Below are 23,983 nucleotides of genomic sequence, written 5' to 3' on the forward strand. Positions count from 1 at the left end.
GACATAATTATCAGTATTTAGTGTCACTAATGTTAAAACACTTTAAAATCAAAAAGGTATTAATAATATTAATACATTCCCAAACTAATATTATTGGTTGAAAAATAATTTATGCACTGGAATTATTAACAGTAAAGATGCACTTCTGAAATGAAAAGTTAATATTTTAATCATAATAATTGCAAGCTACTTTCAGACACACAAATGTGTAAATTAGTATGCTTTAAGCAAAGCTAAAGCAATATAATTTTTTAAAAAATGTTTTCATATAGAGATATTAGTGAATAAAATCCATAAATATATTTTTTTCCTCCATTAGGACAAAGCTCGGCAGCGTAAAGAAGACTTGGATGATTCTCTTCAAGCCCACCAGTACTTTGCTGATGCCAATGAAGCAGAATCGTGGATGAAAGAGAAAGAACCCATTGCTGGAAACCAAGACTTTGGAAAGGATGAAGATTCAGCTGAGGTGAAATATTGAATTCATAACTTTATAAAATTTTAAAGGGATAAAAAAGAAGCTTATTAGCCCATCAAAGATGTCCTTCCAGCTCCCAACTATAACCACCCCTTACTACTCATGTATTCATCCAATCTTTTCTTGAACTCAGTTAAATTTTCTGCCTCCACCACCCTTGAAGGCAGCTCATTCCAGAAGCCAACCACCCTGTTTGAAAATTAATACTATCTAAACTGCAAACGACTCCTATGCTACAAAAATTTGAATTTATGACCCCTTGTCCTATTATTTTCACTGCTAAACACAAAAAAGTTTGATGGATCTATATACCCTTAATAATCTTAAACACCTCAGTAAAATCCCCTCTTACCCTTCTCTTCTCCAGAGAAAACAAGTTTAGAGATTTTAGTCTCTCCTCATAGGACAATCACACCATCCCAGATATCATCCTAGTGGCTCTTCTCTGAGCCTTCTTCAACAATTCAATGTCCTTCTTGAGGATGGGAGGCCAAAACTGTACAAATACAAGTGATCTATACAGTGAAACAATAATATCTCTTGTCTTCTATTCAATAGTTCTATAGATGCTACCCAAAATCCTTCTTTATTGTTAGCTACAATACACTGTTTAGATGACTTAAGTGATTTTTCTATCACAACACCAAGATATTTTTCTTCGATCACAGTATTTCATATATTCCCATTCAAATTGTAACAATAATTTGAATTGTGAAAACCTACATGCATCACTTAACATTTAGGATAGTTAAACATCATCTGCCACATACTGGTCCAATGCATCAGATGATTTAAATCTCCATGTAAGTCTGCAGCATCTTTGATACAGTTAGTCACCCTAAAAATCTTAATGTCATCTGCAAACTTCAAAATTCTGTTAGTCATTCTAGAGTCAATATCATTAATATAAATCAAACAGCAAAGGACCTAGCACAGAGCCCTGAGGCACACTGCTTGTAACTGTGATCCAGTTAGATCTAACTCCATTTATTACTACTCTCTGCTTGCTACTCTCTAGTCAATTTTCTATACAATTTAATAACATTTCCTCCACACCCACAGATTTAATTTTTGTAACAAAGGCACCTTATCAAACGCTTTCTGAAAAACAAGGTGAACCAAATCCACAGTATTTCCTTCATCAACTTTTGCAGTAACATCCTCAAAGAATGTCAGACGATTTGTTAAACAAGACTTTTCCTTAGTGAAACCATGCTGGCTCTTTGACACTAAGCAATAAATGGTGTAAAGTATGTATTCAAAATTAGTATTGACTTTAAACAGAGAACTGGACAGAAGTTTCTTTCTGCAAGAACAGATTAAACTCACTTTAATGCATAACATTTACTAGTAGTACTTCAATTTTGATAGAGTATTACTGTATGAATATTCCTAAAATAATTAAAATGCTTGTTTATTTTATGGTTTTATACATGATAAATATGTAAATTTTTAACATTTGTTTGCTACCTTTAGTATGATATAGCCATGAGCATATAATTGTTTTTCTATCAACCTTTTTTGAGTTTGTCCCTTTTCTATAAACAGATATATATATGTGTTTTATAAATGAATGTGTAGGCCCTTTTGAAAAAACAAGAAGCACTTATGGCAGACCTGGAGGCTTTTGGCAACACCATATCTGGTTTGAGAGAACAAGCACAAGCCTGTCGTGTAAGTTTTTAGAAACAATTCTGTAAATACATGTTAAACAGTACAATATATCAGTCAATAGACTAGAATGACAGAAGCATGGATATTAACATTGATTTGAAAGGGGAATTAATTAAAAATCTATTTATAGCTAACAGTGGAATTGATGAAAATCAAAATAACATTAAAAAAACACATGCATGATTATTTGCCATTATAAGATTTTTACACTGTAATATATATTGAATATATTCAAGAGTTACAAAGCTAATAAAATGCTGAAATCAGAGTCTTGCATGAAATTTCAAACATACTATTTAATAAGACAGTTAATAACCCTATTCCAGACATGGCTTCTTTGGTGTAATTGTTTTCTTATAAAATACAACATAAATCTTACTTTTGTTTTACTTTTTAACAGCAACAAGAAACACCTGTGATAGACCAAGCTGGTAAGGAATTTGTTATGGCATTATACGACTATACAGAAAAAAGCCCAAGAGAAGTTTCAATGAAGAAAGGCGATGTGTTGACATTATTGAATAGTAACAATAAGGTATTTCCACTTATTTTTATTTTCATTTGTTACACTACATTAAAAATGTAATCCAGTAAAGATAAGGTATGATATTTCTGGTTTTCACTCTCAGATTGAAGTAAAAATATTGTCAAGTTCTTTCAAATGTTCGTAAAATTTGAATGCTAGGAATATTTACTTTAGAAATACAGTATATTAAAATTTACTTTACTTGCTTATAGAAACATTTGGAGAATTCTCATTTTGTTTTATCTTATTTATATACTTAAACCAATTTTCCAAAATGTTAGAATTCATTTTGAATGATCAAATTTCAAAAAACTTTACAAATCTGGGAAGTTGATCCATTTTCTTAAAGTTGAGAAATGAAGATGGAAACATTTTGCTGAAACACAGGAAAACAATAACTTAGAAAAAAATTAATATTGAACTACATGTATAATACGTTGACCATTCTGTAGTACACTTTAGTATTTCAGACTCTCAGTTTTTTTTTCTCCTTTTTTTGACCTACCAATTCACATGGTTTATAATTTGATGCCATGGTCAAATAAAACATAAAGTTGAAAAGTAAAACTTTTATTTAATGATCATATTACTTTTTTCTGTTGTCTAGGACTGGTGGAAGGTGGAAGTTAACGATCGACAGGGTTTTGTGCCAGCTGCTTATGTAAAAAAAATTGAAGCTGGTCTGTCTGAAAGCCAACAAAACCTTGCTGACACTAACAGTATTTCTGCTAGACAAGCTCAGATTGAAGCTCAGTATGAGAACTTGCTCTCTCTTGGCCGAGAGCGCTGCAGGAAACTGGAAGAGACTTGCAAGGCCTACCAGTTAGTTCGAGAAGCTGCTGAGCTTGCACAATGGATCAAAGACAAGGTAGCTGTTATTGACTTTGGCATTTTTTGAGCTAGTTTATCTTATATTGCTGTAGGAAGGAATTTTTGAGTGGTCAGGCCATTGCCACATTAGAGGTCTTTGAGCATGTCCCCCCAGAAGTTTTTGATAATTTAATGCTATGAGATTGAATCTTGAGCCATTTTAACGACGAATACTACATACACACGACATAATGTATTGAATTAAAAGAAGCAAGTTTTAATGCATAAGTTGTAGCTATAAATGCCATGAAAAACTGGTCAAGCCATAGCCTGACTGACCTTACCATTTCCTATGACTCTGTCTTATTGATTTGCTGAATGCTTGTGAACATATCTTTCACTGCTTTTTTCATTACAGAAGCTGAATACTTAATTATCCATAAACAAGATAAGTTGAGAGCACTAGCACAAGCCGGAGGTTCTGGATTCTCAAACCTATGTCAGGATTCAGTTATTTATCTAAATTTAAAATCGTTATTCACATCTTTTTATCTACTTATGAATGTTATCAAGCAGCAAAAATAAACAAATATTACATTTTTGAAAGTATGGGAAACCTGATGGAAAACCTGATATTTTAATACTGATAATATATAATTATTTTTTCAGGAACAAGTTGCAAACATTCAGGAGGTTGGTGAAGATCTGGAACAAGTTGAGGTGCTTGTGATGTGACAAGAGTATTTCAAGACATTTCTCATAATGCCTCAGAGGAAGAGTATTTTTCTAATTCTTAAACCTTGCAACAGTGCAGTAGAAATAATGTTCAATAAATGAGTGTGTGTTTCAGTGCAAACCCATATAATGGACTGTGCTCTATCCACTGAAAAGAATAAAACCCCGCATTTTAGTGTTGTAAGTCCATAAACTTATCACTGACTCACCAGAGGATCAGTAAATTAGTAAGACTCAGTCTTAGAGCAGTTATTCGATTAATTCAACAAAAAACTCTACAACTTGATATACATATATCTTACTTCAATTTGTGTCTGAATCTTTAAAGCTGCCTCTGTCTGTCCAAGGTTCATTAACTGGGTAGCAATCTCATTCATTTCAGCCAATCGCACTTCATTAGCTTTTAGATCAGACTGAAAATCATCAAACTTCTTTTGAACATATTTAACCTTATTAATATGTACTCCAAAAGCTGATTTTACTTTAAAAAGTAGAAGCTATTAAGCAAAAAGCCAACTCAAATTAATGACAGTGTGCTTTAAATGCTGAGCTTATGAATCTGTCCTGTTCTTTAGATAGTACAAGTTACATTCATTAAAGGTTCAATGAAACCATTCATAAAAAACAAGCTGACTTCATTATATATGCAAGTGCAAAAGCCTAATAAAGTCACTGAAAAACTCGAAAACTTTATACAAGTTTTTCTTCATTATGTAAAAATTGACACTTTTATATGTGTAAGGTCATAGATAATTATTTTATCAGAATATTGTTTGTTCATTATCTTTTCTTTATAAAAGATGATGAAAATTACAATTGTTTTGTTTGTTTTATTGTTAAGCACAAAGCTATACAATGAGCTGTCTATCTAACTTATGTTAATAAAACCAAACTTACTATTGTCATCAGGTATTGTGGGAGGTAAAAGTAAAATAATTTTAAGTGTACATTTTCCATTTTCTTCTATCAGTTTGAAAAGGAGACTAGCAAATAAAAAATTTAGTTATGGTTGTTGTCTCTGTGAACTTATATTTTGTAACAGGTGAGAAAGAAGAGTAAACAATAATTTTTATTTACTGCAGGACTTAAATCAGAAATGGCAAGACCTTCAACATGTTACTTCTGAGAGAGCAACCCAACTTGGTACAGCCCATGAAGTTCAGAGATTCCACCGAGATGTGGATGAAACCAAGGATTGGATACAGGAGAAAGATGAAGCACTGGAAACTGAAGATTATGGACAAGATCTACAAAGTGTGCAGACTTTGCAACGAAAACATGAAGGTTTAGAAAGAGATCTAGCTGCCTTGGGAGACAGGGTATTTTAAATTTACTTTTCCATGATATTCCTTTGAGAATATTGTTTATATGTGACTACTGACAAAAATATTATTATACAAATAGATATTTCAGGTTTAAGGTATAAAATATTTTCTGTTTTTTTTCTTTTAAAAGCTGTTATTTCATCAATTTGTTTTTTTTACTCAAAAATGCCATAGGAGTATAAAGTATATATATATATAAGTATTTTTTTCTTATTGCTCTATCATCCAGTCAAAAATTTACAATAAGAACACATATTTTTAAACATTTGGCTCTATTGTACATCAGTTTAATGTTTATTTCTATGTGTTTATAAACTGTTAATTAAAAAAAGGTTGTGTGATAAACAGTTGCTACCTATATTCATTTTAAAGATGGTGAAAGTGATGAATTAGTATTAATATATGTTACAGAAAAAGTGTATTATACTGAAATAAATCATTGTGTAATGATTTATTATGAAATCTTTTCTGCAAACAAATCAATCAAAACAATTTAGATCAAACAACTCGATGAAACTGCCAGTAGATTGATGCAGACACATCCTGATTCAGCTGAGACAATCTATGTAAAGCAAAAAGAGATAAATGAAGAATGGACACAGTTGACTGCTAAAGCTAATGCTCGCAAGGAAAAGTTGTTGGACTCATATGACCTCCAGCGTTTTTCAGCTGACTACAGGCAGGTTTATTAAAACAAAATTCTTTCTTTTTATTGAGCTATAATTCATAATGGTTTCTAAGCTAATTATATAAAACTGAGCAAAACATGTAGTAAGTGCATGTACCTGTAGTTATGCTTTGTGGTACTTTGTAGTCAAAATCTACCATATATATGAAACTTTTAAAATTAAGTATTTAATCAAAGACCAACAACAATACTCACCCAGAATAATATTTTCTGGAACTAATTCACCAAAATTTATTTGTAAGCAGTGGTAGTTTTCCAAAAATATGATATCTGAGGTTTACAATCAAAAGGTATACAGTCAGCAAAAAATAATTTATTCCCAATAATTTAAAGTTTTCAGGATAATTACAAATTTTTTCCTAATGTAATGATGATTCATTGCTAGTTATTTTGAGAATAAAATAATGTATACATGCACATAACACTAAATAAATAACTAATTAGTTGAGACACATGTATCATCTTACGGTTATATTTCTATAACTTGTACATTTTTCATTAAGCATTTTCTGATGTGGTAAAATATTTATAGCTTTCGTAACTTGAATGCACTTTTCTCAGAAAGGGACAGATTTAAAGAATACTTTCAATTATATTCTCCAATATGTAGGGACCTAACATCATGGATTGGCAGTATGACCAGTTTGGTGTCTTCTGAAGAGTTGGCTAATGATGTCACTGGAGCTGAGGCTCTTTTAGAGCGCCACCAGGTAGAAAGATTAAGAAATGTTCTCTAAAAAAACATTGGTCATTATTACCAACTGCAAACCTTCCTAGTGCATAAGTATTATTTAGTTTATATTTGCATTTTCAGTGTTTTGTTTCTTTATACTTCACTTGATAATTTCGGCCTTCATGGCTAGTTGTGTAATTTATTATTGTTTTACCTTCTCATCAGTTTTATTATTTTATATATTGCTTTTATTTTTCCACATTCTTAATTTAATATAGCTTGGATTATATAATGCCCTTTTTATCAAAATGCTTACGTCATCTTTATTATTTTGCATTATTAATGTCTTTCAAAATGTTCTTTTTTTTATTTCTAACATTTTATTGAAAGATTGAGAAAATAATAAATCAGTACTTTGTTACCATAAATTTGTTATGTGTTAAATACATGGTATGCACTACCACTGATACTAGTACTGTTTTCTATAGAATTACCAGGCAGAGATTGATGTTTTCTATGGCATACCACAGGTACAGGTATCATGAGAACTGCCTTTTGTCTTCTTTTTCTTTTGGATATTTCTTTTTTTTCTGGTTTGATTGATTTTCCACGTACTTACTGACCAAATGTTGCTTATACATACATGTGTACCTCAACACAAAAACATGACACTTTTAGTTGTCATGTTAACAAACAGTTTTTTCTTTTTTCTCTTGAAATCTATAAACTTGTTTTGTTTAAACTATTAAAAGGAATATAATGCTTGTCTAAACACTAGATATTTTCATTTAATTTTAATGCATGAAATTTTTGTTTCTTTTCATGATTTGTTTTTTGTTTTGTTTTTACACATGAAGTTTATTTAATTAATGAAATTCAAACTATAATCAAGTTGTGGATGTTCATGGACAAATTAATATATACCATGTAGCAAAAAAAATTGACTTCTTGTAGCTTTTTGGAAACAACTAATTCCTACCAAAGTATAGTCACTTCTTCTACTTGTTAACTTCAAAAATTTTACCAAAACTCACAATTTCCCCTGATATTTGTTTTTAGAAAAAGCAAAAAATGATTGTCTAATTTATTAGACCTTCGTTCGCATTCTGACATAGGGAAAAATTCTTTTAAATCAGATCCTTAACAGCACATCTTCTCAATTAATATTAGAAATAGTTGATTTTGAACTTGTAGATCAGCTATTCTAGACTAACCTGTGTCTTATTTAATAAGAAAAATTAATTAGTCTTTTATGAAAATAGTGATACAGAGTGAAAATATCTAGATGTGGATGTATAATATTTCTCTTGTATATTAATATTTTTTAATTTAATTTTGTAAAAATCAAGTTTAAGATTTTATGATTTTGTGCAATCATTTACAATTTCTTAAAAGATTGTCTTCAAAAATCAAGCTGAGTATAATAAAAAAGCCTACTTTTTACTTAGTGATATAGAAAAAATACTATTATGTAAAAGTAACATTTAAAAGAGGCTATTCTACAGATATATATATAACGTTATAAAAGATGTATTATAAAGTTATAAAAGATGTACTAAAATCTGCATTATGGTGAACTAAGCTCTTGAGTAGAGTATTACAGAGAGGTTTTAGGATAACATTACTTTATACTTCTTATATAGAAGCATATGTGCAAATGCTGCTTTTCATGTAAATGGGAGTCAGTTTTTAACCATTGGAATTAAAATATGTAAAAATGTTAAAAATCAACAACAAATTTTGCGTTAGAAAAACTGTAGAATACTCTGTTGGTTTAAGGAACATCGAACTGAAATTGATGCTCGATCTGGGACTTTCCAAGCTTTTGATCGTTTTGGACAGCAGCTATTACAAAGTGGCCATTATGCTAGTGTGGAAGTTCAGGAAAAGCTGGAGAAAATGAATGAAGCACATAAAGAACTTGAGAAGTAAGCATGCACATGTATATATTATTATAATAAAATATAGTATATGTATATACATATATATATTGTGTCATATAATAGAATAATTTCTCATTTTGAGAGGAGATGTGGATGAAGATTTGAAGCTAATAAGATGATTCCAAATCTTTCTGAAGTTACAGATCATTTTATTTATAAAAACACTGAAATGGTTCACTATATCTCAATCATCTTGCACAATTTAAAACACTTAAAAATGTATATTGATAGGTAAAATATGAAATATTAAATTATATTAAACAAGACGTGAGTAATTTGCTAAGCATGGTGTAAATAATATAAAAACCTTTTTTCAGAAACTGCATTACACTTAGGAAAGTTTCAGTACTTGTATAATCAGTCATTATTGATTGTATGTTTAATTTTAGTACTTTATGACTACAAAATGCTTGATCTTTTCCACAAAAGCACTTAGGTGGTACTTGCATTTATAAAGCAGCAATTAAAATTTTGAATATCGTATTTTCAACTTTAAGAATTGAAATCTTGCACTTAGTTATGTGTTTCTCTTTGCTTATTTGTTTTTGTATAATAAAAATTACAAGTGAAGTATTTAAGAGCTCGCTTTTAATACTTATGAGTGAGTGATTTATTCATTGTTTTCTTTTTATGGTGATGCCTAATTATGCTAATAGTGCCTTCAAGGACAGAAACAGAACATCGGTATGGTGAGAAAGTCACTTTTATCAAGAAACATGTGTATTGACCATAACAAATCTAACCCAGAAGTATGAGAATAACAAATTGTGTTTCTTGTTTTTAATTATGCATCTTTTAGTGCATGGATTGCCAGACGTATGAAATTAGACCAGTGCCTTGAGCTCCAGCTGTTCTACAGAGACTGCGAACAGGCTGAGAGCTGGATGGCCAGTCGTGAGGCCTTCCTTAGCTCCGATGACATGGGAGGAGACAATGTGGAAGCCTTGATAAAAAAACATGAAGATTTTGACAAAGCTATCAATGTACAAGAGGAAAAAATAACAACCTTGGCACACATGGCTGATCAGCTGATTGCTAGTGACCATTATGATTCAGATGCCATCAGAGAAAAGAAGGAACAGGTGCTTAATAGGCGAGTGCATTTTTTTTTCATCTTGTAATGTTACTTAATTGGACGTCAATTTTGGACCTTTTAAGGTATTTTGTTATTTACTGGAAATTCAGATGTTATACCAATCTTGTGTGTGATGTTATTTATATTGTAAATATTACTATGTACAAAAATCACACTTTTTTAAATATACATTCATTAAACATTCTCTGGATGCCAGGTATAATTTTTTGGGGGTACGATAGGGTGACCTGGGGCTCGGGATTTGAGAAACTCTGCCTATAATATAGAACAGCGTTTCTTAAACTGGGGTCTGCAAGGGTATTCCAGGAAGTTTAGAGTCATGTGAAATTTCACAAAAATATTTAGAAAATATTATTTATAAAACATATTTTTTATGAAATAAAATTTGTATGAATTAAAACAACTAATTTTGGAATACAGCTTTTCATCTACACAGAATCTTGTTTTAAAAACAGAAAATATCGATAGATTTGGGGATCTGCCAAATAATTTTAAATTAAAGGGATCTTCGGATTATTAAAGATTGAGAACTGCTGATACATATTAAGATAAAATATATTTCAATGAATTACGTTTTTCACCTATAGATGGCACCACCTAAAAGAAGCTCTGATTGATAAAAGGTCAAAACTTGGTGAATCCCAGTCTCTACAACAATTTAGTAGAGATGCTGATGAGATAGAAAACTGGATTGCAGAAAAGGTACAAATAGCTAAAGACGAATCCTACAAAGATCCTGCTAATATTCAGGTGAGTAAATTGGAAAAATGTGTAAATAATTTTAATTAAATCCTTTCATCATATAAAGAGAACATTTGTGTGCAGTTAATTTGCCCTTGTATTATTTACATTGTGAACAATATTAAGTAGGATTATTAAGAATTAGCGTTGTTTTAATCAATTTAAGTGTTTATATTTTCAGTGTTATGTAAAAACAGTAAATGAAATATTTCAACTAGATACATAAATATATTGATACTTTTTATTAAAACAACCAAACCAGATTTTACAAGTTTGACACCAGGATCTAATGCAGGATGGAACATGAAATAATCTGTAGGAATAAAACAAGATTTGACATTTTAAAACATATATATATGCACACACACACTTTCAGGTACTGCTTTCAAATATAAAAGTAATGGTCTTAAATACTTTTGTTATGAAAACAAATAATTAAATGAAAAGTATTGTAAAACTGAACCAAAACTTCAATCAACATGTGTGTTTCCAGTAGGATTGATTTTTCATTAATTTTATAGTTTATTTTCCTTGCCTATGTAATATGTATTCTTTTATTCAACTAGATTTTAAGAACTGACTATCACTGTTGGTCTTGAAGTGGATTTTAATTGTATTTTGTTAAAGCTTATTTGAATGATATTTGTTTAACAGAACAAGCATCAGAAACATCAAGCCTTTGAAGCTGAACTTGCTGCTAATGCTGACAGAGTTCAGGCTGTCCTTGGTCTTGGTCAAAACCTGATTGACAAACACCAGTGTGCTGGTTCAGAAGATGCAGTTAAAGCCAGACTTGTCTCCATTGCTGACCAGTGGGAACACCTAACACAGAAATCCTCAGAGAAAAGCTTGAAGCTAAAGGAAGCAAACAAGGAAAGAACATTTAATGCTGCTATGAAAGATCTAGACTTTTGGTTGGGTGAGGTCAGTTTCAACTCTTCACAACACTGGATTATGTTTTTAAACCTTTCATTGAGATTCTGATGTGTACAGTACTGTACATATTTAAAACTGTATAAATCATAGCTTTGGCAAGGATTTTTTGCATCTATATATTGTAAGAAAAAATACTATTACTGTAATTCTGTTTTTAGTTTTTTCTAAACTAAAAATCTTAATTTAGAAACAAGAATTGATGAACATTTCACTGAATAGAATATATTTTATTTAGAATTATTTTTGCCTCTTTATGTCATATTTTCTACAATATAAAGATGAAAAACCATCCTACTGTCATGCCGATATCTCAACTGTTGCAGTACCCATCAACATGCGACTTGCACAAAATGATGGCGCTTTCTGCTGTGACAAACAAGCTTACCTTTTTAACATTCTTCCAGCCATGTACATGTAAAAGATGCACTGCATTAGGCATGTAATTAGATCTGAGAGTAGGTTGGTAGAGATCATGATGGGTTGTATAAGTTAATCAGGTATACATGTGCCCCATGCTTGGTATTGCTGAAGCAAAAAAAGTCATAATCATTGGCTGAAATTCCCCATTACATGTACTTGATTGTCAAGGAGACATATTGACACAACATATCCAAATTTTGTCCAGTCGGACAGCACTCTAATAACCTGCATATTTTACCTGCAGCACATTTCAATTTTGAAAATGCCCAAATTAAACATGCTTCTTCAGTTCAGCAGGCTAACAAAGCCAAAACCAGGAAGACAGCCAAAAGAGAAGACCCAAAACTCATGTGAATATTTCTTGTTAATATCAAATATTTTATAAAAGTCTCACTGTATATATATAAAGAACATTGGATCATTTTATCATTCTTTTCTCCGTCTGTGATGAAGCTGTTCAACATTATTATTTAATACATTTTTTGCCAGATAATAAATACTTTATCACAGAAATTTTATTATGTATTCAGGGATGCTGTAGCTAGTCAGTAATTTTCTTATTTAAATTAAACATATCAATTGTGTGTGTATTAAATGATTCACATTTGATTTTATATACTTAAAACATGCATTTTGATAAATGGATTGTATTTAGGTGTATTGGCTCTCAGATAAAGATGTCTTTGAAACTCTAAAGGCTTATGTAAGCATGTAATATTACAATCCTTATGTAAAAGTCTTCCATATCATGGTCAAATAGCTTTTGTTTTTGGTTGTAGTATTTATAAAGATTGAAAAAGAATGAAAAATTATTGGTTTTATGATAAAGAAATTTAATATTCTCTGTACCCTTCTTGGCATACAGTGTTTGTGTAGAAGGCTTTTGTTGTAAGCATTTGTTACTGTAAGTGTGAAAAATCCATTTGTAGGAACTTATATTATTTTAAACATGTAATCTCTATTTGGTCAGTAGTAAGTTACAGACTTACAGTGATAAAATCTAGCATTTGATTCCCTGCTGTGGACAGACCACAAATATATTGTGTAGCTTTGCACTAAAAACAATTTTACACAGAATTTTTCATTGCTTTAGGTTGATTCTCTACTGGAAACAGAAGACTCAGGCAAGGATTTGGCATCAGTACAAAATCTAATCAAAAAGCATCAGCTGGTAGAAGCTGATATCACTGCTCATGATGACCGTATAAAGGACATGAACAACCTGGCTGACAGTCTGGTGGAATCAGGACAATTTGATTCAACTTCTATACATGAAAGGCGCACTTCAATAAATGAGAGATATGAACGTGTCAAAACACTTGCTGCATATCGTAGGTCTCGACTAGATGAGGCTTACACACTCCATCAGTTCTTCAGGGATATCGCAGATGAAGAATCCTGGATTAAGTAAGGTTTTTCTTTTGTATTTTTTTCACAGGATAAAATGTACAGACAGTAATTAATATATGTCTTGGTAACTAATAATGAAAAAAGCAGTACCTAACCTGAATAATTAATGTGTGTAAATTATGATGAAGTCTAGACTCTATTTATAACAAAAATGGTACATGGAAATTTAGCTGGTAATGTATAAATCAGTTATAATTGTAGTTTTTTTTGCATTCTTGATATTTGTTCATAATTTTTATTTTATTGTTTATTTAAAAGCAGTAATGTTATGTACATAAAATACTTGTTGCTAAATCTTGAATATATTATACCATAACACTTGTTTGTTTTTTCACTTTTCAGATACACTTTTGTATTTAGCTAAATAGTTTCTATAACGGGTTAAAATAAGTTCAGTTTTTTCTAAACTTCTACTAAAAAACAAACATTTTAACACTATGTATAAACATATTTATGTTAAAATGAACAGGGAAAAAAAGCTTTTAGTTAGCTCAGATGATTATGGGCGTGACTTGACTGGAGTCCAGAATCTTCGAAAAAAACACAAGAGATTTGAAGCTGAGCTAGCTTCTCATGAACCAGCCATTCAGGACGTTCAAGAAGCAGGCCAAAAACTAATGGCTGAGTCAAACATTGGTGTGCCTGAAATTGAACAGAGGCTGAAGACTTTGAACCAAGCATGGCAAGAACTTAAAGAGGTCAGTTTACATTTCCTTAGACATTGCCAGCATTATTAATAGCATTTCATTATAATTTGTTAAACTTCTTGGGGAAGATTTTTCTTTTATTAATTTTATGATATTTTCTTAAAAAATATTCTATGGAGATTTAAAGTATAATGTAGTAGATAATATATATTACGTTTTGATGTTGACTACAAGTGTATGTTTTGTCAATTTTAAGATATCAGTATTTGGATACTTATTCTTTTTCTGCCTTGCTCATGTGTAAAATAATTTTTACTCAGATGTCCAGTAAACGAGGTCATAAACTTGAAGAATCACTGACCTACCAGCAGTTCCTTGCTAAAGTTGAAGAAGAAGAAGCCTGGATTTCAGAAAAACAGCAACTTTTATCTGTTGAAGATTATGGTGACAACATGGCTGCTGTACAGGTAATACATTTTAAGCCACTAAAATTGTAAAACTCATTCAATCCCCAAACTGCTAATACTGTATTTTATTTTAATAATCTACCATGAAAGCATATTAACAGTTAAGTGCAAAATCAATGGTACATTCACAGGGTTAAGCATAAAAGTATATAAAAGATTCATAAATAACTTAAATGCAATGAAAACATGTTTATGTAATTAAGTACAAAGAAAACATTAATTGAATAAAATGTTAAAATTAAGTTATATATTTGGAAAGTAATTGTTACCTTTGTGAATGAATTTACAAAGTTTTACTAAATTTAGCTAATATAGCTAATGGGAATGTGCATATGAAGTTTTGTAGGCAAAATGATAATTATAAATGTAACATAAATAATATCACTTTTTATTTATGTAGTCTTACCAAAATGTATAAAACTTGCATATTTTCTATATATATATTTTTTTTATGGAATAAATGGTAATTTGCTGTAAGAAAAGCCTCCCAATGGCTCAGCACTAATTCTGAAGGCTTATTAATATTAAACTTGAGTTTCAATACCCATAGTGGGCACAGCAATGATAACCTATTGTGTAGCTTTGCACTTAACAACAAACAAACAAGCAAAAAAAAGCATGCATTACTTGAAATATTATTCAGTTGAATCTACATATTAACTTTAAGGCATGTGAAATATTAAATTTTCTGTCAAAAAGAAAAAAAATATTAAAACACTATCACTTTGTTTTGGAAATATTAGTTTTACTCTTTTTTTTTGTATTTTAACGTGATTTACTAACCCTTTTAGACCTGTGTGAATTTCTGATACTCATGAACAATTTTCCACCTTGTTGCTTGGTTTAAACAAATACGAGCTCATGTAACTAATTTATTTTATTACTAACTGGTAGCCCCCCAGTGGCATAGCGGTAGGTCTGCAGACATACAACGCTAGAATCTGGGTGTTCGATACCCGTGGTGGGCAGAGCACAGATAGCCCATTGTGTAGCTTTGTGCTTAATTACAAACAACAAACTAACTAACTGGTATGGAATATATATATATATGTGTGTGTGTGTATTGTACTTATCATACCATAACTATTACATCATTGTCTCTTTTTACATTAAAGGTATTTATGCAGATGACTTTACAGTAAATTGAAGCATTGTTCTGAGTATTTCATCTGTTTACAAGTGGTAACATGCATCATAGGATATTTTAACTTAAATAGATGTGTTTTTTTACCTCTTACTTTTTTATTGTAAAAAAATACTAGATACAATAGTATTATAGGCTGTTTGATGGTGAAGTAATTTTGATATGTATGTTTTGCTTTTTCTTGTCTATCTAGAGAATGTTATATTGCTTTCACTGATCTCTTGTTTTGTGAATGATTAAATCTGTAGTGTATAGGAACGTATATACAGTCTTGTGATTAAGCCTTATACAAATACATACTCTAGGCTTAAACTTACTGAAATGTTTAGAGATTTACATTTGTAGCTCCACCTTAGCTTTATCACTACAATGTATTGGCCTTTTCTGTTTCAAAAGTATTTTACAGTTTGATTCTGTAGTATCTGGCTCTGTATCTAAAGCAGCACTGTCAGCATTCTAGACTCGTCTCTTTTCATATTTTGCTTGCATGTCTCATTACCATGCCAACTTGTGTGAAACTCTGATTTTGAATATAATGTCAACACTCATATTTTAGTAATTTTGCACATCTATCTGTTTAGAAGAGCTGGCTTTTGTTTGCCATTTTGCTTTAACAGAATTATATAATAGTAAAAAATAATATTTATATCATCTTAAGTCATGTAAATAGCTTGAAAATGAATACTCCTATATCAATATCAGTGCCATTGCATCCAGTGCATAATTAATTCATCTAAAACTTGGAGTTCAAAAGATTAAGAATTTTTTTATTAATTAGCATGCTTCATCTATTATAGGGGTTGTTGAAGAAGCACGAAGCCTTTGAGTTTGACTTTGCCGTACATCGAGAACGTTGTGGAGATATAGCACAAGCAGGTGAACAGCTTATTGCCGAAGGAAATCACCATGCTGACAACATTCGTCAGCGTCTACAACAACTTCAGGATCGACTGAATGCCTTAGAGGCTGGAACTATTACCAGGAAAGGCAAGCTGAAGGATAATTCTGCTTACTTACAGTTTATGTGGAAAGCTGATGTTGTTGAAAGTTGGATTGGTAAGTGTGTTTACATTTAGCTTCTTGTTAATTGTCTCTTTGTTCACATTATATATCAACCCTGTTGTAGTGAAAGTACTACTTTTCTGAACTCAGGTTTCTTATGCATAAGACAAATATATCAGCGATTGTTCCTTTAGTAACATCTTTTAAATGTTTATTTAGTAAGAAATGTCTCCATATTCCAAATGGATATTGACCATTTTATTTTGTCTAATTTACTTCTAAATATAAAAACGTTTTAGCAAGTCTGTGATCATTTTCATTTGTAACAAACTTTTTATAGTTTTCTGTGTATAGTCCTTTACTCACCACTGATAAACTAAGATACTTTAGTTATTTGAATAACGTGACATAGTAACATAATTAATTATCCATTATTATTTAGCAGACCAACTGATAGTGTTTGTTTTTTTTTGTTAGAATTTTACTAAACTTTCTAGCAATAACTTTTACTTTGCAAAAATGTTTGTGTGTGTGTGTATATATGTTAATGCCAATTGCATCTAAACTGTCCATGATTTGGTTTTCTCTTATGTATTCAGCTTTGTTTTTGTATTATCAAGCAATATATTTTTAAGTTGAATTTTTCCCAAAGTTTTCTAATGAGTCACTTCCTTCTGAAGTTAAATATGTTTCAAAAGGAATTTTATCATATGATGGAGGTGGATTGTTTTTGCTATATGTGTAAAATACACAATTTGCAGGACATTTTTGGCAGGACTCCTTTAATTTCATAAACTTACAAAAACTACAGTGTACAAAAAAGAGACAAAAAAATTAAATTATTTTGTACACTACATAGCATAAGAATATAATAATCATAATTTTGTAATAACTTGAAAGACAGTTACTTCTTTGTATTATATGAGTGAAATTCTTTTAAATCTGAATTGTAGCAAATTAAAACAAATGGCTCTTGACTATACAGATAGGCTTGTTTAGAAATAAAAAATACAAACGTACAAAAATGAAGAAAAAGGCTAATCTAAAATATTAAGTATACCAAGAAAAAAGTTTTGTCTGGAATAGAATAGTCATTATTGAGAAATTTATCTTAGTATTACTAGATAGGAGACAAAATAGTCCATCTGCAAGTTTGTATAGTAATGTACCTTCAAAATAGCTAGAATATAGTGAGGATAAAAAATAACAATAAATGAACTTTTCTTGAAGATAATCAAGAATCTTGAATAGGTATTAACAAAAGGGATAAAAAAGTTTTGTGACCCCTCCTTTCTCTTTCAATTGCAACTGTTAATACTCTTCTGATATATCGCTTTGAACATCTGGTCAGAAAAACAGTTTTTGATAGTGATGCTTAACTTAGAACTATATGGGTGGGCTCTCCATCTTGTGCCCCTTTGGAGAAAGATCCTTGCTTTTAGCCTTTGCCTTGCAGAACTAATCTTAATATATGGCAACATTACTGGCAGAGCTTAAGCAAGCAATTGAGACACAATATAATCATTTGTTGTGTAAATAAATGGAGTTTTCTATAAAGTTGAGGCAATTTATCTGCCTCCTTCTTATGTTTAGTGCTGCCATCTTTATAAGGTGTGTTAATTCTGTTGAGAATGAAGAAATAGACTTAAATTTCTACATGTATGCTGGAAGATATTATTCTATACTAAGTCTTAAATGGACCTACTTTATGGAGACATCCTGAAATAAACAAATTAGTAAAGTATATAATAGCTAGATGTACATTAGTGGAAATAAGTATGGAGACTACACACAGAAACCAATATAAACCATGTATAGCTCATGCCAGCCACCTCACAGATGATACATTTGCTCACAGTAGGGTATTAAAGCTATAGGCCTGGCAATGCCAGGTGGTTAGGGCACTCGACTCGCAATCTGAGGGTCGCAGGTTTGAATCCCCGTCCCACCAAACATACTCGCCCTTTCAGCCATGGGGGCATTATAATGTGATGGTCAATCCCATTATTCATTGGTAAAAGAGTAGCCCAAGAGTTGGCGGTGGGTGGTGATGACTAGCTGCCTTTCCTTTCATCTTACACTGCTAAATTAGGGACGGCTAGCGCAGATAGCCCTCATGCAGCTTTGTGCACAATTAAAAAAACAAACACACAAACATTAAAGCTATATTGGTATGTGGTACTCTGTGACTGATTGCCAAACTGCAAATAAGAATGTACCACACCAGCTTATTGGCTATTTCAGCTGAGCACTCAGTACTACCTTTCCAGATGCATGTATATTGAAGAAAATATTGACCTCCAGGAAGAAAATATGCCATGTGAAACATGTAGCAGTTACCTTTTTCAATGATGATGGTTATGCCATGCAATGAATTTCAGCCAAACTGCATGTGTCAGTGGGTGCTGTATGTAAAATGGTGTAATTGGTTTGGGAAATTAAAACTATGACCTCAAGAATTTCAGAATATGATTTTTTCAAGATAGAAAATGTTCCAAGAAGGATCCAGCCAATAACTTGGCTTCAAGTATAAATGTCTAAGTCACTCTGAAAACAATAAGAAACAAGTTGGCTTAGTGTAGCTTCAATGGACATGTAGCTGCATGGTATTATATCTACAATGGATAGTTACAATCAAATGATAATGCTAAGATAGACTTGATAAGTGTAGTTTGCCAGTGAAGTCAAGTTTGAATTGTTAAGCAATAATCAGTGGCAGAACATTCAGAGAAGGAATGGTTAACACTACCAAAATACAACAGCTGGGGTAGATCCATACATCCTTTGAGTTATATTTCCTCTCATAAAGTGATGATACACTGACAGTAGAAAACTACAAACAGGATTTGATGTACCATGATATTCTACCAGACATGACTAATCGGCCAGGGATATGACTTCAGAATAGTAATCTTACTAATATGCTCAGTGTGATATGAAAGAAAAGAAAATGACTTTGATAGTAAACAGACATTTTGAACACAAAAACCCCTACTTTGTCCTGGACATGTGGTGTTCAGATATGGACATCACTGAGAGAATTTGAGTGTTCATGAATATAACAAATGTCAAGAGATAACCAAGCCACCGGGTGAAGTTTGTGAAACATGCTACAGGAGTTAATTACGGTATCAACCAATATTTGATGAAACAAGTGCCATCTATATATTGGCCAATACTGAACAAGATCATATATAATCATATAATAGTATCACACAAACCATCAGAATAATTATATCAAATATAATTATCTTTAATGTTAATTATTTCAAAATTGAGCACATTTCAACAAGTGAACACTTCATTTGGATGCACTTTCTCAAAAGACTTGCCAGAAGTACTGGTTATTATCAGGAACTCCAAAATTTTGCTTCTCAATTTAAATTCCTTACAATTTCGGCTAAAGATTCATTTGAACATCATTCAGATACGTGTATTTTCAGAATTATTTTTAGACATTATGTAATGTAAAATTGGCAAATTAAAAAATCTTTTTGTGTGTACATTTTTTAATTTTGGCATTAAATCATGTATTAATTAAATACTTGATCAGTATTGTACTATAAGTACAAGTATCATACTTGGTATCAATATTGACAAAAAATAAAAATGGTATTGTTACACCTGTGAATGAACATTAAATGTACTTTTAACAATAAGCTCTTTATATATGGGTGAAGTATCATGTTCTAAAGAAAACTAAAGGTTCACATGGCTTGGCAAGGCCTGGTGGTTTGGAAGCTCAACTCAGGATCAATCACCATCACCAAATTTGCTTGCCCTTTCAGCTGTGGAGGCATTATAATGTGACAGTCAATCCCACTATTCGTTCGTAAAGAGTAATCCACAGGTTGGTGGAAGGTGATATTGACTAGCTGCTTTTCCTCTAGCCTGTTACTTCAAAATTATGAACATTATTGCAGATAACCCTCAAGTAGCCCTGCACAAAACTTAACAAGTAAACAAACAAAGGGTTTACACAACAGATAGTAAGGTATACATATTTTAGACTTTCATTATGAATCAGTCTAGTGTAAATTAAGCTTCTGTGTTCACATTAAATTATACTTTCCTATGTAATGCATATGTTTTACCATTTCTTCATATTTATTTTCACTACTATATGTGCTGCTTTTTTGTTTTCCACAAAAGGTCTTTGAAGATCTTAAAATATTTTTAATAGTCATTACAATGAATCTTACCAGTATAAAAATAAAATGAGCAAATTTGTATTTTGCATATTGGGTATTTTGTGGAATACATTTTGTTCTACTTAAACATATGTATTTTGTTTCTTTGGCAAATAGCGGACAAGGAAGTTCATGTGCGTTCTGAAGATTATGGTCGAGATCTATCCTCAGTTCAGACTCTGCTTACAAAGCAGGTTTGTTTTGTTTCAGTTTTTGAAACCTTAATCTAGTCATGCATTTCAAGTAACATTTGCTATTTATGGAAAAAAACATCATTTCATAGTAATGATTATGGATATTGTAATGATAAGCTGTATCTGTATAATGTTTTTTTGTTAACTGTTTCTACAATTTCCTCATAATTATGTATTTTTGTGGTACTAATTAGGGCCATTTTGACTCATGCAGTATAATTTACATAGTTGCAAAAAATATCTTTGCCTTATGTCTTTGCAAAACATTACAATTGATATAATAAATATCATATTAATCTAATTTTATAGACATTCTCTTTTTGCCTAATATATATTTCTTTATTTCTTTGTATTTGCTGATGAAATAAAAATGTAAATTTGGAGAAGGAACTAGTTTTAAAGTGTCTATTGATTTTCAATCTCTATTCAACTCTGATGTCTAATAAAAAATGAGTAGTGGTATTATTTATTTTATAAACAATTAGGAAACATTTGATGCTGGACTAGCAGCTTTTGAACAGGAAGGAATTCAGAGTATTACACAACTAAAAGAACAGCTTTTGGTAGGAAGCCATGATCAGACCAATGCTATTGTGAAACGTCATGATGACGTTATGACCAGGTGGGTACACTGATGGACAGTAGGTGCTTAGTTGAAAAAGGAAACTTCAAAAACTGTTGAATAATGAAGCCATCCAATTGAGACTTGACTTGTAACTAGATTGAATACTGTGATTTTAAAAGATGAAAAAAAAATGCTTTCTATCGATAAAAACATTTTTATTAGATTTATAAACCAAAATTATCAGAAAAGCATGTCAACTACATTTTTGACAATGAAAGTCAATATAATACTGAGCACCAATATTATAAAATAACCACACAAGTTACATAAAAAACAATTGAAATGAGTTTGAAATCTACAAAAAGTTTTTGTTTTAAAAGTTTTACTAACTAAATAATGGAATTCAAGCAATCACTTTTCTGCAGATTGAAATACAAAATTATTAATAATATCATTGTTCAGTTAATGATAAAAAATCTCTAGCAGTTTACAACCTGTTTATTTTAAATGAGTTATATAGTCATTTTCATACTTATTTTCAACTTGTAAACAAACTTATTTTAGCTGGTATTTATTAGAATTTCTGAAGAATCCCTAAGCATGACAATACCACTTATTCTAAGATTCAAAACTTTAACTATTTTAAGCTTCAAAACACTTGTTTATGAATTTTGTGAATTTCTGAAGTTAATGTAAAATTTAGCTCACAAGGTATTGGCATTTTTTACTCCTAAAACTTTCATAAAACATAGATATCAAAGACTGATTATTAAAGTTTGTTGACTACAACTAAATTTTGCTGTCAACTTCATACTTAAATTAAATTCTTCTCCATTTGTTTTTTTTTTACAATAGTTGTGTAGACTTATTCAAACCATGTATTTGTTTGATTTGTTATAAAAGTGCTTTACTAGAAGCACTAGGGAAGTTTACCCTTTAACTCAGTTGGTAGATCAACTGCCTGGTGCGTGAGAGGTCTCACATGTATCTGAACCACAGAGAAACTGGTGCCCACACTGGGTATCAGTTTTATTTTTGGTTATTTAGTTTTATTTCTTTGCTGCTTGGATTAAAACCTGAAACATTTTGCACACTAGACAAGTTTTCTACCAACTAAGCTAATGGGTTAACACAGTAGTGCTAAAACAATCTTTTTCAATAAATCAATCTACTACTACACTAACATCATACAACCTGTATAATAAGCATACTTTCAATCTTGTTAAATCTCACAATAGTAGATCTTATGTAATTTAAAACTTTCTCTGTGTAACACAGACTTGCATCATTATCATCTAGCTAGATTGAGAAGATTCTAGATGATTTCTTGTAAATGTTTACTTTAATAAGTACATATCTGGTCATTTTATATTATTAGAGAGGTTAGTTTAGTGTTAAAACGTATAATTCAGATCATAATAGTCTTATTCCTCTTTATTTATTTGTGTATGTATATATATATATATATAGGTGGCACAACCTCCTGGCAGCATCAGAGGCCCGTAAACATCGTCTCTTGACTATGCAAGATCAGTTTAAGCAGGTAGGTATAATATATTTTAGCTCAGCTATTCACGTATGGTAAAGAAAATTAACTTATTGAAGTTTCTGTTGCTGTATTTTACTTTCTTAAAATGAGAAGTGAATGTTATGAAATTCGGTAGTTATTTCTGAATAAGGTCAAGTCAATTGTATCTGTTGAAGAAGAAACATTTAATTACATCACATATTAAGCCATTGACTGTGGCTGCTCTAAATGCACATAGAATTTCTGAAAGCCAAAAAACTGTATACAGCAACTTGCATTCAACTGCCAGAGTGGGACCGTACTCTATACAGTGAATCAGCAGTCAATGGGTTAAATAACGTAAACGTAAAACATACACATAATTTACATATTTGTATGTTGCATGTCAGTTTTTGCTAATCTCCTCATCTTTTACAGATTGAAGACCTCTTCTTAACCTTTGCCAAGAAAGCCTCAGCATTTAATAGTTGGTTTGAAAATGTCAGTTTTTGCTAATCTCCTCATCTTTTACAGATTGAAGACCTCTTCTTAACCTTTGCCAAGAAAGCCTCAGCATTTAATAGTTGGTTTGAAAATGTCAGTTTTTGCTAATCTCCTCATCTTTTACAGATTGAAGACCTCTTCTTAACCTTTGCCAAGAAAGCCTCAGCATTTAATAGTTGGTTTGAAAATGTCAGTTTTTGCTAATCTCCTCATCTTTTACAGATTGAAGACCTCTTCTTAACCTTTGCCAAGAAAGCCTCAGCATTTAATAGTTGGTTTAGAAAATGTCAGTTTTTGCTAATCTCCTC

General features: G+C 31.0%; 1 protein-coding gene across 1 annotated transcript in view; it reads left to right on the forward strand.

Annotated features, from left to right (window-relative positions):
* LOC106457846 (spectrin alpha chain-like) overlaps nucleotides 1-23,983 on the forward strand; it is an 85,138-nt gene that overhangs the window by 51,630 nt on the left and 9,525 nt on the right. Inside the window, exons 22-41 of the mRNA XM_022383894.1 lie at nucleotides 320-469; nucleotides 2,060-2,152; nucleotides 2,553-2,687; nucleotides 3,286-3,546; nucleotides 4,158-4,208; nucleotides 5,306-5,542; nucleotides 6,046-6,227; nucleotides 6,847-6,946; nucleotides 7,398-7,439; nucleotides 8,689-8,837; nucleotides 9,652-9,945; nucleotides 10,536-10,698; nucleotides 11,344-11,613; nucleotides 13,139-13,452; nucleotides 13,925-14,153; nucleotides 14,423-14,569; nucleotides 16,511-16,769; nucleotides 21,023-21,099; nucleotides 21,585-21,721; nucleotides 23,135-23,207. Of these exons, the coding sequence (XP_022239602.1) occupies nucleotides 320-469; nucleotides 2,060-2,152; nucleotides 2,553-2,687; nucleotides 3,286-3,546; nucleotides 4,158-4,208; nucleotides 5,306-5,542; nucleotides 6,046-6,227; nucleotides 6,847-6,946; nucleotides 7,398-7,439; nucleotides 8,689-8,837; nucleotides 9,652-9,945; nucleotides 10,536-10,698; nucleotides 11,344-11,613; nucleotides 13,139-13,452; nucleotides 13,925-14,153; nucleotides 14,423-14,569; nucleotides 16,511-16,769; nucleotides 21,023-21,099; nucleotides 21,585-21,721; nucleotides 23,135-23,207 (3,363 nt within the window). The remainder of the gene's footprint in view (nucleotides 1-319; nucleotides 470-2,059; nucleotides 2,153-2,552; nucleotides 2,688-3,285; nucleotides 3,547-4,157; nucleotides 4,209-5,305; nucleotides 5,543-6,045; nucleotides 6,228-6,846; nucleotides 6,947-7,397; nucleotides 7,440-8,688; nucleotides 8,838-9,651; nucleotides 9,946-10,535; nucleotides 10,699-11,343; nucleotides 11,614-13,138; nucleotides 13,453-13,924; nucleotides 14,154-14,422; nucleotides 14,570-16,510; nucleotides 16,770-21,022; nucleotides 21,100-21,584; nucleotides 21,722-23,134; nucleotides 23,208-23,983) is intronic.

Source organism: Limulus polyphemus, unplaced genomic scaffold, assembly GCF_000517525.1.
Source record: "Limulus polyphemus unplaced genomic scaffold, Limulus_polyphemus-2.1.2 Scaffold381, whole genome shotgun sequence".
Taxonomy (NCBI): Eukaryota; Metazoa; Arthropoda; class Merostomata; order Xiphosura; family Limulidae; genus Limulus; species Limulus polyphemus.